This window comes from Stenella coeruleoalba (assembly GCF_951394435.1).
Source record: "Stenella coeruleoalba genome assembly, chromosome: 1".
NCBI classification, from domain to species: domain Eukaryota; kingdom Metazoa; phylum Chordata; class Mammalia; order Artiodactyla; family Delphinidae; genus Stenella; species Stenella coeruleoalba.
The window spans coordinates 100,242,596-100,260,010 of record NC_137169.1 but is presented as its reverse complement, the minus strand read 5'-3'; the positions used below and the strand labels follow the sequence as shown (position 1 = coordinate 100,260,010).

Below are 17,415 nucleotides of genomic sequence, written 5' to 3'. Positions count from 1 at the left end.
CTTTGTACTGATAAAGTTCTTATTCTTAAGAATATCTTTTTAGAGGGAAAACATTTCATGGGTTTTCCTTTCTTTTCTTGGGCCAGAAGTGTGAACGTCTTCTGCTTTACCTCTATTGCCATGAATTAAGTATTGAATTCCAGGAGCCAGTTCCTGCTTCGGTGAGTTGTTTACCTTAGTACCTTCCTGTTGAAGAAGTTTTAGTATAATACTTAAGGGTATGGGCTCTGGCCTCAGACTGCTAATGGTAAAACTCAGGCTTGAATAATCTCCTCAACCAAGATGCTCAAATTCTCTTTTCTAATACTGTTTCTTCCCTCATTGGGTTATTTCAAGGATTCTTCTGTACAATAACCTGTGTAAAATATGTTAGCATAGTACCTGATAAAATTTCTGAGTAATAAGAAGTACTTGTGATGTTATTAGGGCTAAATGGCTATGAGATTCACTTGTTAAAATTGCAGTTTGTTTTTAAAGACCGTTGCTGTGATAAAAACTTAATGAATTTAATTTCCACTTCTTTTATTGGGTTGGCCAAAAAGTTCATTTGGGTTTTTCCATAAGCTGTTACTTTTAAAATGGACATAAAGGATACAGGTACAGGTATAATGGAAAGAGTCTTGAACTAGGAATCAGAAGACTTAACTTTTCCTAGTTCTGCCGTTAACCAGCCTTATAACTGGGGAAATTACATAATTTTCTGCCTCTACTTTTTTTTTTTCTTTTTTGCGGTACGTGGGCCCCTCACTGTTGTGGCCTCTCCCGTTGCGGAGCACAGGCTCTGGACGTGCAGGCTTAGTGGCCATGGCTCACGGGCCCAACCGCTCTGCGGCATGTGGGATCTTCTCGGACTGGGGCACGAATCCGTGTGCCCTGCATCGGCAGGCGGACTCTCAACCACTGCGCCACCAGGGAAGGCCTGCCTCTACTTTTTTAACTGTACAGTGGGAATATTGAACTAAATTATTTCTAAGGTTCCAGTTCTATGATTGATTCTAGGATCTATATCTTAGGGAGAAAATAACTCTATATAAGTATTAATTTGAACAAAAGTGTAAAGTTGAACCTTGCACACTGGTTCTGCTTCATAAGCCCTCTTTTATGAACATTCAAGATTAAGAGAAGACTGTGGGAAAATTTGCAAGCCAATGCCCTTTGTTTATCTTACAGGAGATTTTTGTAAGGAGTAAAGGCTCTAAAATTCCATAGTAAAAGGAATATCAGGGATGCTCAGTGCCTTATAAATGGTATAAGAATATGCAACATATATTTACTTGCCGTCAGTTGTTGAATTAAGATAATATTGGATACCAGGCCTGTTACAGAGCATTGAATAGTAATTTGTTTACTGGGTAGGCTCCGGAATGGATTTTAAAGTACAAAAGGTCTAGATACAAGGAAGATATTTTGTTCAGATAGTAATCATCTGATACCAGGAAGTCTGTCTGTTCTTCAAGTTTAGGGACTTTACAGTAGAAGATTACTTTCCAGTGTTTTCTTTTCATAAACTATTTAAATAGTTTCTCCATGTTCAGTTATTTTGCAAGGATACAAATTTTTGGCCAAGAGTTGCAGCCAGAACTCCCAAGTATAATCCTAAATGATTAATAAAAATTTATCTTGTGTTACTACAGTCTTTGCCCCTCTATTGCTATGTCCAGAGTTCTCTGTGATACAAGGTTTTATCCTCTAAAAGATACCCTATTCTAATAATAACAATACATTTTGTAATCTTTTTCCCTTTTTTAAAAAAAACAGGAGTCATACAATTCTGATGGGCTAGATTTGTCCTTAACACTAGTGGTTGGCTACCCTTGCTGATTGCTTTTTTTCCAAATTTTCTTATTAAAGATAGAACTTTGGGTCCTTCACTAACCGTGGACACTGCCACATATTCTGACTATGATTTGATTTTCATGATGTGCATGTGACAGAAGATTTAAAGTACAATTCATTATACTCAAAATTTGCATGCAGCTGGCTCGATCAACACATGTTTTTCTCTAAAATTAATATGCTTTGCATTTTCAAATTAAACACTTCGGCATTTTTTGAGAATCCTTATCTATCCTTATTTGTTTCTTTAGATACCAAACTACTATAAAATTATAAAGAAACCTATGGATTTATCCACCGTGAAAAAGAAGCTTCAGAAAAAACATTCCCAACACTACCAAATCCCAGATGACTTTGTGGCTGATGTTCGTTTGATCTTCAAGAACTGTGAAAGGTTTAATGAAGTATGTTAGCTTCCAAACTATAGAGTCTTGGATTAGTAGTGTTTGTTTGTTTGCTTACTTGGTTATTGGATTTTGTTTTTCCTGCCAAGAGATTTTTCTGAGTTGATTTCTAAAATTTATTCTGCTTCAGTTCTGTCAAAAGTAAAATTTGATTGCATCCACAGCTCCAAAGAAGAAAGTTTACTGTGTATAATTTGAAGTATATGCTTAAATATAATGTATTAAATTAAGAATATTATTGGATATCCCTTTCTGTACATGTTGAGAGTTGAGATAAGTATAGAAGATAGTCTGTAGTTAAGTATATTTTGTGGGAAATGATTACAGACAAGCCTACATTTGGGGTACATTTAGGAAAGGCATTTGTACCAGTGTCCTTAGATTTTGTTATTGACCATATAAATATAGAACCTTAAAACTATAAACTCACGTGGCTCATCTTGAATAGTAGCCCAGAGTGTATAATTTTGAGTTATCTGATCTCAGTGTGACTTTCATTAACTTTGGTTATGTATTTTTTTGAGAATAAAGATGAGCTATCCATACCTTTAGAAGAAATCTGATAGATATTTACCTCCTTCAAGGAAATTTTTGTCATCTTTGGGAAGCTCAAGTCTCTTATTGTTCAGGAATATTTTCATTATTGTAAGAGAAGAAAATGGATGAGACTCCACAAAATCTTCAAAAAGATTACTACTAAAATCTTTATTGCTGATAAAATTTGGGTGCCATATGAATGTTATTAAAAAATCAAATTGAATCATTTAAAGTGTACTCATAGTTTCCCCTGGAAGCATCTAGGTGACTTTTTAAAATAAAAAATTTTTTCTTATTAGGTGACAAAGTTCTGGTCACCTTTATAGCAATGCGCCACAGAGAATATAGTAAAACCTCACTCACTTGAAGGTAAATTAATACAGTCCCAAGTTTCTTGTGTTATTTTCTAATTCAGTTAGATTATTTTCAAATAAGTATACTTTCATGAACCATAGCTAACATTTGCCAGGAAGAAGACTCATTTTATCTGCTTTAATAATAGTTAACTAAATTATGATTAACAAATTGCCATACAGATAGAATTCTGACTTAGTGGTTGTTGAAAGTTTGGCAGTTTTTTAAAAAATATTTCTTATATCATTTTTTTCACAAATATTTTTCTCTTAAATATATTGATGTATTCAAACCAACTCCTACTCAGGTTGACCTCACTAATTCAGAATTTGAGACAATTTTGCAGTAGCTTTAGTAATAGCTTTGTTAAGAAAGGGGGTCCATGTTCTGTATAATTTTAGAAAGCACTTGATCTGGTCATAGCAATTTGTTCCTCCTAGTATGGCTGACTTTCGTCGCCAATCCTATGCAGTCTTATAACTTTAGAAAGGATTATAATTTCCCTTTTTTTTTTTGACTCTGGTATCCTTTTTAGATGATGAAAGTTGTTCAAGTTTATGCAGAAACACAAGAGATTAATTTGAAGGTAAGCTTTTCAGACCATGCAAACTTGGTGAAGGAATATGCATTACCAATAGGTGAATATTCCTATCTTTTGCTTGCAGGCTGATTCAGAAGTAGCTCAGGCAGGGAAAGCAGTTGCATTGTACTTTGAAGATAAACTCACAGAGATCTACTCAGACAGGACCTTCGCACCTTTGCCAGAGTTTGAGCAGGAAGAGGATGATGGTGAGGTAACTGAGGACTCTGATGAAGACTTTATACAGCCCCGCAGAAAACGCCTAAAGTCAGATGAGAGACCAGTACATATAAAGTAAAATGACATGAACTTAAATCAATTGTTTAAAAAAAGAAAAGAATGAAAAACTTTTATTTAAGTGTTGCTGGAATATCCTGCCTACAGTGGGCACCTCCTCGAAGAAGCTGATAGCTTTTACACAGTATTAGATTGAAATAATGGACAGAAAACACATTCTTGTCAAGAAAGGGGGGAAGGACTCTATTTGCAACTTTAAAAGTAAAAACAAAAGCGAAAGTAAAATGATTTGAAGATTTCTGTTACCGCAGAGAATGGTTCTGATTTTTAGAATGGGCAGATGTTGATGATCACTTGGTATTGATTGGTGCAGATACTGAGTGTTCAAGTACTTAAGGGTCATGTCACTGGTTAAATTGTCTCTTTGGAGTAGAGTGCACAATTATTAAACCCACTTTTATGCCTCCCCCTCCACACATATACATACTGGCTTATTTTCTAGTTAAAAATCAAAGTTGCTCAGATTCCACTTTGATGTCAGTGCAGATATGCATTGCATCATGCTGTTATATTTTCTCTCATTTTGATGCTGTTGGGCCTTAGTTTTATATTGGTTTAAAGAACTCAACAATAGTTTATTTTCTGTTCATACTTAAGAGCCTAGGAAACATGACCATTGATCATCATTTAATCAACTTTAATGTTCTACTGAAATAAATATGGTAACCTTTCAGTAGCAGATCATTTACAGTAGTCATTTCCAGAAGACACTTCCACAGAATTGCACTTCCAAATCAAATCATCTGATCATAGTTATTCCCGTGAAAGGTAGAATGTTTGTTTGAAAATTAATCTAGTTTTCTGTACATTTAAAATTTGATTGCGAAGGTGACAGCTGGCTCTTATCCAGTCTTCCTTCATATCAGTTTTCTGATAGACCACTATTGGCAAACAGTAATCTGTCAACTACCAAATGTGTAAAATTTTCTGTATTTCACTTTGTCTTATTTGTAAATAGTGAACTAAAACTTCTGGCAGATCAGCAACATTTGCTGAGCCTGTTTTTTAAGCTAATATGTATTCTTACTAATGTTCCTATCAAGAATGGATTTGTAATATATGCTGTCTATTTCTAATGTTCACATTCATATTTTGAGGTTCTATCTTATTTTAATAGAGAACAGACTTCTCAGAAAATCTTCAGAAGCAGCTTATTATTAAAATATCAAAATATTGAAATAAACCCGGTGGGGTTAGAGTACTCATCCGTCCACCAAGTGGGACATTTGCATGGACTGGGGGCTTAAAGGACGTAGAAGAGACCTGTAAGTATATCCTGAAAATGAGCCAATCAATCCCCACTTGAATGGTTACTGGAGTAAACCCACCTTTACTACTCTGATTTTAGCACCCGAGGCAGATAAACCACCTTGGCTCTGTTTCATTTTTCTTCTCTTCATTTGTGATGCTCAGATCCAAGATGCGTGTTCTAGACTGTGTACAGGCTTCTCTTTTGTTGAGTTAAAAATTTTAGTCCTACTTTTGTATGGACATGTTAGAATGTAAAGTGACCAAAATAGAAGACTTTCCATTAGATATTTTTCAGACATCAGCAGATTTGTGGCAAATCATTTGCCTTTTTAAAAATTCAGCTTGAACAGTTCAGACAGTAGACTACTCAGAAAAAATTATTTGACATAATTGTCTAAGAGGTAAATATTTTTTAGTGCGTATTGAATCAAATAAAGTGCTCTAAAGAAGTTATTATACAAATTTCTTTGGGTTGTTTTTCTTTTCTTAACAAGTGGTGGGGGTAAAAATGAATATGATTCAAGCCTTCTGATGGTATATTGGTTTTATTATTGCTACTGACTTCATTCTGTGGCTTTCTTTTAGCTTCTTTTTCAGTTTCTTTATAAGTTAAACTTCAAAACATATACCAAACTTTTATCATTTTACTCAAATTTTAAGTTCTTTAAGAACAGGTTTCTTATAAAAAGGAGAAAATTGTTTTAAAATGCCTTTATGTGTGCATTTTCCTCTTTCCCACAACATTCATTATTTCAGTTTATCAGGAGACTTACCGAAGGGCACATTTTTGGAAAGTGATGAGTAACAGTATAACTTCATTTTGCCAAGCCACTGAGTTCTAATATTTTATGCTTGCTCTTCATATGAATACTTTTCACGAGTCTTAGATAATAGGTTCTACCAACGGGGGCAGAAACAAAAATTTTAAGTAAATATTTATTTCTTGATATTTGGGGCCTTAAAAGGTAATGTGTTTCATTCAAAACATTTCCATGTTAGATGGCATTTTTGTTTTCTTTTAATTTAAGATTAGTTCTTAAAAAGCTACTTATTGCCAGCATTTAACAGGCTTCATTTCTCTTAACAGAAGGTAGTTCATACGGCTGAGGAATTACTATTATATAGCTAGCAACAAACCACGTTTAAGTGAAGGTATTCACTTTAGATTTCATTAAAGCTTTTTTCTTGCACATTTATCATTGTGTTTCTAAGCTGATTTGTTCAGCACTAATATGACTGTAAAAAAATATAAAAATTTAAATTGGTATTCAGATATCTTACATGTTTTCCTACTCATTTATGTTTTAAAAAGACAAATATTGATCCCTGAAGGTGTTTGTTTTGATACTCCCTTACATTTGTATTCTTTGTTAAAAGGCAGTATTTTTGATTTGTAGATGTTAAATGTTTCCTTAAAAGCTTGCAAACTTTCACCACACTTCATTTTTCATTTTCACTAAGAACAAAGTGTTCCTCAGTCTGTTCCTCTGGCTTAAATTTGTCTTTTTGTAGCACTGAGTGAAGGAATTGCTTTGCAAGGTGAAGTATGTATGTGTTCCAAGGTATGGTTAAATTGTAGGTCATGCGCTATATTGAAACATCAAATCATTACCACAGAGAAAGGTTAAGGCATTGAATCCACTGTTGAAATTATTCTTTTTGGAATCAACAAGGTACTTTCTGACTTCTATTCTTATATAAGGGAATTTTAAATAAATTTTAAAGTTAGTTAATTCTAATTTTTTGTTATAACACTTTGAGATTTTTAGTTAATCCAAAGAAATAATGCTTTTAAATAGAAGCAAAAGGTTTATGGTGTGCAAATTATAGATTTACCAATTACCTCAGCAGGTATCCTGCCATGTAACTATTAGTGATTAGTTTTAATAAGCCAGTAGACTTAGGTTTTCTGACTATGCTCCTGGGTTGTGGCCTACCATACATTATTAAACAGTCTCTTAGTAGTCAAAATGGGAGTAAATGCTGTGGCCCCCTCTCTCTTGGCCTTTTAAAGTCCTTTACCCATGCTCACTCACATATAACACATGAAGTATAAAAATCTCATTTCTTGAGGTCAGCACTGCTTATTTGCATACTTAACTTTGGATCAGTGAGTAGTTTTATAAAATCCAACCTCCCCAACTTCCCTAATTAAAACAATCAAGTTCTTAATTCATACCATGAATTCTTATACCATCTATATTAATAATCTGCTGGAGGTGATCCAAGGTTTAGTGTATTGCAGCTTGATCATATACCAGACCTGGATGTTTTATTTCTCTCACAGTTATCTCCTCCTTGATAAAGCAATAACACTGCTTTAAGTCTGTTGCCTAATAGCATGTCATAATCCTCTCCTGGATGGTGATTTTATAGGAAAGTTTGTATGCATATCACCCAGTCTATCTTTTAAAAATTAAGGAATTAAATGTATGCTGGAGCTAATGACAATATATTGTGGCATTTTATTTTAAAAATTGGGGAAAGTTGCATATTTTTTTAAAAGTAGGCATTTGAGTAAAAGAATTGAAGGTACTTTTTTAAGAAAAAAATTTATATGCCACAGTTTACATAGACCTTTCAGATTTCAACATGTACTCTTGGATATAATGGTTTGTTTTATTTGGTCAAAATGCATGTATAGCATTTCTTCCATTTAGTTCCTTGTGTTTGCCTTCGTGGTCTTTTATATATTTTTTATTGTATCTGAGAAACAAAATTATCTTTGAAAATAAGTCAATTTGGATATATTTGTTATGATCAAACTACAAAATGTACAAAATTAAGTTTAGCCCTTTTCTAGAAAGCAAGTGATCTTTAAAATTAAAAATACTGTTCTTTTAAATTCACCAAATTTGTATGTGGGAAGGCACTGAAATGATTTTGTAAGTGCCACTGCAGTACTCCCTTTCAAGTGTGGCCTAAATTTCAATCTTAAGAACGAAATGCATGTCTGCTCCTGGTCTGAAAAATGTAGGTATTAACTATGTTTTAAATCACAGTGAAACATGTATATAAGCCTATAACAAAAAGATTTGTGCAATCTGAAAGCCTGTTGATTTTCTATGTAGACATACCTACACACGAAAGGGTTAAATTCACATCCTTACTAGTTCCTTGCTTCCAGTATTTCAACTCTTCTCCCCTCATTATTATTATTACTAATATTACAATTACTATTAATTTTGCACATAGTTAACTACCCGTCAATATGATTCTGAAAGAAAAAGTGCTGTTTCTGTGGTATTGTATTCTCTAAATCATCATATTTAATTTTTTTAAACAAGGTTGCAGTTTCTAATTGTTCCGTTCCTGTGTTTTTTGCTGGTGTGTAATAAAAGCAAGATTTTCTTTTCATGGTTATTTAATACATTAGCTACCTGTAAATATTTCTTGTTATAATGCTCTGGAATGTGTTGTAGAAGTTGTATTAGATTAGTTTAAAGCTTTGTTTGAAAGCCACATTGTTTTGGTTATTTCTATTAAATTAGAAAATTGAAAAATTTTTCAAATGAATTTCTTTTTTTTTCTTCCTCTTTGAGTTGAGACTTAATCATTTAAATTTATTTTTAAAATTTATACTCTGTGCAGGGCACTGGAGATATTGTCATGAACAAGATAAAATACAGTCCCTTCCCTCACGTGTTTAGACTCTGTTGGAGAATGATGAGTGCTATGGTAGGGATTAACACATAGGAAAGGATCTAACCCCAAATTTTGTTGGTCAGGGAAGCAATCTCTCTCACTCATAAAAGATAGGACCAGGTAAAAGAGAAAAGGAAAAAAGAATAAATATACAGAAGCCTAAAAATGAAAGAGAACATCTATGTATTCCAGGACCTGAAAAGTTCAGTTTGGCTGGAATAGAGTCTGGAATAGCATGTACGTTGGAGTAGTAAAATACTAAGCTGGAGAAATGAGCAGGGTCCTTTTCAAGCAGAGGGGTTTGAAAGTCATGTTAAAGGGCTTTCACTGAGGGCAACAAGGAGCCCCTGAAGAAGATTAAGCACGATGGGACTTGGTGAGTTGATACAATCAGGTGTGCCTTTTTGAAAGATCATTTTAATTATGAAGAATGAGTTATGAGGAGATTGGTAGTGGAGAGACAATTGTAGGCTCTGAGTAATCTAGGTGAGCAGTAAACTAGCTGTCTGGCAGTGGAGATGGAAAATAGCAGTCAAATTTTAGAGATTTAAAAAGTGAAATAGACCAATAACTGAGGCCACGCAGTTGCCTACGGCGTATTTTATGTGGTACCTATTAAAATAGTAAAGGGGGAGAAAAGAAAAGGGGGTTTGTTGAGTTTAAGGTACCTCTGGAAAATTAAGGTGCAGGTAGGTGTCCATAGTTCTGGTGCTTACAAAAAATCCTTGGGCTGCAGATAGAACCTGTAAGATACATCAGGAATCATGTCTGTTTTATTCATCACTGAATGCCTAGCACACGGTAGGCATGCTAGCACACAGTAGGCATTCAGTAAACAAATGTCAGAGTTGAGTCACTTGCATAATAGTTGGTAACTGAAACAATGTAAGCGTATGGTATTGCCTAGGAAATTTATACAAAAAGGGTAGAATACTTAATGATAGCAGAGGCAACAACATTTAAGGATTAGGAAAAAAGACTCCACAAGTACACTATGGATTAGTCATGGAAGAAAGCCAGGAGAGCTATAATGGAAGACAAAAGAAAAAGGTGGCAAGAAGGGGTATGAAATATCAGTGATAAAATGTTGGAGCGAGAGATGAAGTAATGCTAAAGTGGCTATTGAATTTAGGAATGCAGAAGCCATAGATGACCTTGGTAAGACCTGCTCCAGTTTGAGCAGCAACAAGAGTTCAGTGGGTTAGATTAATGACTGAGTGTAGACTGTTCTTTCAAAAAATATGACTTTGGTTTTTCTTTAGGTTATACAGAGCTTATGGCCGTGAATAATCAAGTAAAATATCAGAATGAAACTTCCAAATTATCATCTTTCTAGATGCATTTCGTGTAGTGGAAAAAGCATGGATTTTGGCCATTGGGGAGACTTTGGTTTAAACCTTTTGAAGTGATAGATTTACTGATCTGTGTGAACCCAGAGTTTTACTTTATTTGTGTTGTGAAATGGAGATAGTCATATGCAGCTCATGGAATTGCTATGGACACAAGATCCTTTGTAGCCACAGGGTTGACACATAGTAAGTTCTCAACAAGCATATAGCTTCCTGTTTCTTCTTCCTGCTATTGGGATGAAAAGGGGGAAGGTTAGAAATGTAATTTCTCCCTTTTTACTGATGAAACAAGAAGAGACTTCAGTACAGGACCCCAAGGCTTTTAAATCTATCCTCAACTCTTAAGTAGTTAAACTTGTCCTTCACTAATTTGATTGGTCCTTAGACTTCTAGATCTCAGCATATACCCATATTTTGCTCTAGATTTTTAGGAAATAAAAAATGCAAAAAATGAATTGGTAGGATACAGTACCTAATGCCAGGTTTTGTCTCAAGCTTCCCCTTTTCATATTACTTGGGCTCAGGTGGTGGTAAATATATCACTGTTCTTTCATTTACAAATATGTTACTGTTGTTGATTTGGAAAGGCAATACATAGGGACATCAGTTTCTGACAGTATGGCAGACTGCATGCCCTGAGGAACTCTGATGGTTCAAACATCTGAAATGCTGGGTAAGATTCACTTAAAAACAAACAAAAACCTTCTTTAAAAGCATTGCTGAGTCAGGAAAGAAGAAAGATGCTCAAAGCTCCACCCTATCACCTGTAGCATTTTTGCCAAAAGTATTTGACCTGAATCTAAACATGTGAAATAGACAAAAGTGGAATATAGGACATTTACAGAGATGCCTGATGTGAATTATTAAAGTAACTGCTGTGTAAAACAGGTATGGAGACTATTCTAGATCAAACAGTGACATGAAATGCATGAACTGTGATTTGATCTTGAATTAAATAATCCCCGCCATTAAAGACATTTTAGGCACAGCTGTGGAAATTTGTATATGAACTCTTAAATGATATGGAATGTTTAATTTCCTTAGGTGTGATCATGGATTTGTGCTTATATTGGAAATCTTAGGAGACGGCATGCTGTAATATGTAGGGATGAAATATTTTATTATTGTAAATGGTTAGGCAAAATGTGTGTGTGTATGATAATACAAATGTGGCGGAATAACAACTGCTGAAATCAGTTAAGGGTAGATGGATGCATATTGTATTGTTTCAAACTTCTGTAGACTTGAAATTTTTCAAAATAAATTAATTTGGGGTGGGGGGGGACAAAAAGCATGAATCTAGACAAGCAAGCATTAAAGAAGACAACTGCTCCAGGTGTCCTGAGGACTTTGGAATGAGCCAAACTTTAAAATGGTGACAAAGCATAGGGCCTACATAAGTGTGAAGTCTGAGTGAGATACTCTTCCAAAACCTGGGACCTCAAAATATGATACACTCAGTGAAGGAATGAAGCAGGATAGCCTACCTCAGAGAGAGAACTGGGTGGAGGGAAGACAAAAAATCTTCCCTGAGAATTTGAACCTACAAGCCAACACAGACTCATACTTTTCTTTTTTTTTTTGCGGTACACGGGCCTCTCACTGTTGTGGCCTCTCCCATTGTGGAGCACGGGCTTCGGATGCGCAGGCTCAGCGGCCATGGCTCACGGGCCTAACCGCTCCGCGGCATGTGGGATCTCCTCGGACCGGGGCACGAACCTGTGTCTCCTGCATCGGCAGGCGGACTCTCAACCACTGCGCCACCAGGGAAGCCCCAGACTCATACTTTTATGGAGTCAGAAAAATTAAAGTTGTTTCAGGTTAGAAGTGGTTTCAGACACTTAACAGATTTAATGTTAATACTCTCTTACAGAAAGCACTTTAGACCCAATCTCAAATAATTTTCATAGGTAGTGTTCTAATAGTCTTGGACTCATATTCAGAGTCACAAAAATGAGAAATTATTTTTTAAAAATCAGGAGAAACAGTAGGTTTTGACCTCTAATGATGGCAGATATTGAAATTATTGGATGAGTGTGTTCAAAGACATTTTAAAAAACATATCTAAAATTTGGATGGCATTGTAGTATATTTTGGTTATGTTAGTGCTACAAAAAAATGGTGTATCCTTCAATACTTAATGGCTTAGATTCATTGAAATACAATACAGGGAAAAGAAGAGAACATCAACAAATTGAGAAGGAACAAGAGTATTAAAAATGGTGGAGGTGGGGGATAACAAGAGTGCATGAGAAGGAAAATGATCAGTAAGACTGAAACAGTAAAACATTTGGACACAAAAAACAACAGATAAAAGACCAAGATGCAATTATACAGAATGCAGTGCATTACAGAGACAGAGGGTGTGAAGGAGAGGTTAAAGGACATCCAGAACATGTGGAGAAGGTCAGTGAACATCTAATAGTGTATGAGAAGGAGGTGATAGAATGGTTATGGATAACATTTGAAGGTATTTTGGCTGAGAATTTAAAATTTTGATTAAAGTCAAACATCCTCAAATTTGTGGAGTCTGGGAAATAAGTCAATAGCTAGATCTACTGAGCTAAGTTCTGGAAGATAAAGTCTAGAACCTACAAAAGTGAGAAGTCAGAGCAATACCCTTATGAAGCAAACCACCAAAATAGAGGGTCTTAAAAGAGCAAGAGAAGACCTTACCTAGAAGTAACAGTAATTAGTCCTTACAGGTGCTTAAGAACAACAGTAAAAACCAGAAGACAGTGGAATAATATTTTAGATACTGAGAGGAAGCTGTTAGCCTAGAATTCTGTACCCAACAAAACTATCAAGAAAAAAGGGAAGGACGTTTTAGCTAAAAAGAGCTTACTACCAATATATCTACATTAAATGAATGTCTTAAGTGTTTACTCGAAGAAAAGCAGAAAGAAGATCTAAGACACAAGAAGGAATAGTGAGCAAAGAAAATGGTTAATGAGGGTAAAGTAAACTTTATAAAACAATATTGATGTCAATTTTTGCAAGTTAAAAGAAGAACTGAATGATTGACAGCATGAGGAACTCTACTTCCTCGCTCCCTGGAAACTGGCAAAAAAAAAACCCTGTTTTTAAAATATTTATTTCATTTCTGGCTGTGTCTGGTCTTAGTTGTGGCACACAGGATCTTTCATTGTGGTGCACAGGCTCCAGAGCACGAGGGTTCTGTAGTGGTGTGTGGGCTTCATGACGTATGGGCTCTGTAGTTGCAGCATGCAGGCTCTCTAGCTCAGTAGCTGTGGCCTGTGGGCTTAGTTGCCCTGCAGCATGTGGGATCTTAGTTCCCGACCAGGGATCAAACCCACATCCCCTGCATTGGAAGACAGATTCTTAACCACTGGACCAGGCAAGTCCCCAAAAATTATTAACAAAATAAAACACATAAAGCCTCTGAAGATGGTCCTATGTGTGAATAGCAGGTGAAGAAACATCTCTTCAAGAAAACCTATGAAAATTCTGTTGGAATGTTTAGAATCTATAATAGTTGAACCAAGACCCCCACCCCTTTGTCAGCTCTGTGACATATCAGCTCTTTGCTGCAGCGAAAAACACAGGCTTCCTCTCCCTCAGCTCCCAATTGGAAGGCTCTCTACCTGGGAAAAGCAGGATATCAGTCTGTCTCATCCTGCCCCCAGCTACCTGTTGCTGAGGTTAAGTCTTGAGTGTGGCTGAGAAGTGGGAGCTCCCTTCTATTCAGTCTGCACTCAGAGAATGGAGGCTCCACCTTGAGTGTGGCATGCTTAGAATACTGGGACACTGATCACCTCTGCTCTGGCTCCTGAAGTGGTGGTTCCATGCCAGGAGAGACAAGCTGAGGCCTCAGACTGCATTCCCACTTCCACCACTGAGCTTCTGGAGTAGGGGTGTCACTCAGAAGTTTGACATTGTTCAAGCTATGCGTGGACTAGAGATTGGACTGTGCTTGGCTTAGAGATTTTACCTTGGAGAAGCAGTTTATGAAACCAATATCTCCTAATCTCTGCTGAAAGAAGACTTGATTTGCAACAGAGCATCAATAACTTCAAACGTGAGAGCACAACACTAGAGGTTGTAGCATAAAGCAACTGAGAATAAATTCAAAATACAGTCTAAACTGTAGGTAAACTAATTTGCAGGAGAAAACCATGGAATTAGGCAGCTTGAAGGAGCCATCCTGAGATAAGTTTCAAACATCTCTATGCCTTTAAAGGAGACAGAATATGATTGGATTTGTTTATAGAGCATTTTATGACCCACAACATTGCTGAGAACAATACAGCAGCTGGCAGTTATGGGAGTTTAACAGCTGGGCATGGTCAAAGAAACAAGGGGAGCCCTACCAAACCCCAAGGAAAATGTGATTATATCCAAATCTGTGCCTTCTTGAGGAGATACATCAAAAGTTTAATGCTGGGAGAGGGGAGGGAGTACATTTCACTAAAAATGCAGCCAGTCACTAAACAAATAACAATCCCTGGGGGTGAGGGAGGGGAAGGACCCATTGCTACAATATATTATCTAAAATCTTCTGTCCCTGACAATAATTATGCAAAGAAATAGGAAAGTATAACTCATACACTGGAAATAAAGCAGGCAACAGAAACTGCCTGTGAGAGTGACAAGGTGTTGGATTTACAAGAGACACTTGAAAGTAGAACTCAAGGAAACCATGGTTAAAAAGTAAACGAAAATATGATGACCATGTCACATCGAATGGAGAATATCAATAAGGAGACATATATTAAAAAGAACCAAATGGAAATTCTGGAGTTGCAAAGTACAATTTTAAAAATTCACTAGAGAGGCTCCACAGTATACTTGAACTGCAAGAAGAAAGAATAGATGAACTTGAAGATGAATCCATAGAGATAAAAAGAAATGAAGAAAAATGAATACAGCTTCAGAGAAATGTGGAATACCATAAAAGCACACCAGCATATGCAGAATGGGAATACCAGAAGGAGAGGAGAGAAAGAAGTAAAAATATTCAAAGAACGTTCTCCAAGTACTGCAAAACAATAACTTTATACATCCAGGAACTTTAGTGAACCCCAAGTATGATAAACAAATCCTCAGACACATCAAATTTAAAAGTGCTGAAAGTTAGGGCTTCCCTGGTGGCGCAGTGGTTGAGAGTCTGCCTGCCGATGCAGGGGACACGGGTTTGTGTCCGGGAAGATCCCACATGCCGCGGAGCAGCTGGGCCCGTGAGCCATGGCCACTGAGCCTGCGTGTTCTGAGCCTGCGTGTCCAGAGCCTGTGCTCCGCAACGGGAGAGGCCACAACAGTGAGAGGCCCACATACTGCAAAAGCGAAAAAACAAAAAACAAAAAAAACCCTGAAAGTTAAAGACAATATTTTGAAAGCAGCAAGAGAAAAACAACTATTTTCAAGGGAGCAAGGTTAACAATTGACTAAAACAGTAACAGTGGAGGCCAGAAGGCCATGGGTAACATATTCAAAATGCTCAAAGGAAAAAAATGTCAACCAAGAATGCTATATCCAGCAAAGGTGTCTTTCATAAATAAAGGTGAAATAAAGACTTTCTCAGATAAAACAAGATTTGAGAGAATTTGTTGCTAGCAGACTTGCCTTAAAAGAAATACTTAAAAAGGAGTAAAGGTTGAAAGCAAATGACACCATGTGGTAATTTGAATCCATATCAGTAAAGATAATTATATAAGGTATGATTCTCTAATTATAGAAGACAGCATAAATGTATATTTTCCTTCTCTTAATTGTTATAAAAAGCAGCTGTATAAAAGAATATGTATATGTCATTGGGCCCATACTGGAATGTAAGGCATGTGTATTGTACTTGCTAGTAACAAGATAAAGGAGGTGGGTAGGAATTGTATTAGCATAAGGAAATTACTATACAGTTGAACGACATGGGGTTAGGGGCACTGACCCTTCGTGCATTTGAAAATCCATGTATAACATTATAGTTGGCCCTCCATATCTGCAGCTCTGCATCCGTGGATTCAACCAACTGTGGATTGTGTAGTACTATAGTATGTGTTTATTGAAAAAATTCCATGTGTAAATGGAATGCAGTTCAAACCCATGTTGTCAACATTTAAGTAGGTTAAATAATTATAATAGTATTGTTGGGTTTGTAACATTAATGGAATTTTATGTATAATATTACAAAAAGGAGGAAACAGGAATAGAACTATATAAGAGTAATGTTCCTATATGGAATTAGCTTAGGAAATCTGTAGCTGATCATAAGATGTATATGGTAAAGCCCAGAAAATCTTTTAAAAACCCTCAAACCCTCAAAAAGTACAGTGAAAATTCATTAAAGACATTAAAATACTACTTTGGAAAATATTCATTTAAAGCAAAAGAAAGCATTAAAGGAGGAATAGAAGAACAATAAAAGACAGACATAGAAAGCAAAAAGTAAAATTTTAGGCATTAATCCAATGATATTAATAACAGTAAATGTGACTGGATTAAGCAATCCAGTCAAATGACTGAGATTGTCAGACTGGATAAAATAATTATATACTGTCTACAGGAGATACACTTTAGATTCAAAGATAGATTGAAATAATAGAAGGGAATAATAAGTGTCCTGCAAACAGCAACCATAAGAAAGCTGCAGTGGCTATACTTTGAGAGATAATAGACTTTAGAACAAAAAATGGTATGAGGGACATTTTATAAAGTAATAAGTGTCAGACCACACCAGGGAGGTTTACCAATTCTATATATACCTATTAACAGCACGAAAATACAAGAAAGCAAAAAACTGACACATGAAGGGAGAAATAGACAATACAACAGTAATGGTTGAAGATTTCAATATCCCACTTTCAATAATGGGTGGAACAAGACAAGACCAACAATGAAACAAGACCAACAACACTGTAAACCACCTGATCTAACAGATATCTGTAAAATACTACTCTTTACAGACAACAGAATATACATTCTTCTCAAGTGCACCTGAATGTTCTGCAGGAGAGATCATGTGCTAAGCTATAAACCAAACCTCAATAAGTTTAAGAGGATAGAAGTAATGCAAAATGTTTTTCATCAACAATGGAATGAAATCAGAAATCAATAGAAAAAATTTGAGAAAAATTACAAATATGTTGTGTTTAATTGGGTTATTAAACACAACACTCCTAAATAACCAGTGGATCAAAGTAGATCAGGG

At 35.7% G+C, this 17,415-nt stretch overlaps 1 protein-coding gene across 4 annotated transcripts in view; it reads left to right on the top strand.

The window, feature by feature from the left end:
• Window positions 1-5,321, top strand: part of TRIM33 (tripartite motif containing 33) — a 138,471-nt gene extending 133,150 nt beyond the window's left edge. For 2 of the 4 annotated variants that reach the window (XM_079939352.1, XM_079939349.1), the window contains exons 17-20: window positions 87-161; window positions 2,088-2,240; window positions 3,667-3,717; window positions 3,797-5,265. In XM_079939352.1, the coding sequence (XP_079795478.1) occupies window positions 87-161; window positions 2,088-2,240; window positions 3,667-3,717; window positions 3,797-4,009 (492 nt within the window). In that variant the 3' untranslated portion in view covers window positions 4,010-5,265. Of the gene's footprint in view, window positions 1-86; window positions 162-2,087; window positions 2,241-3,666; window positions 3,718-3,796 lie in introns of all 4 variants that reach the window. The other 2 variants (XM_079939350.1, XM_079939351.1) reach the window with 2 other exon arrangements.
• Window positions 5,322-17,415: the final 12,094 nt, after the last annotated feature.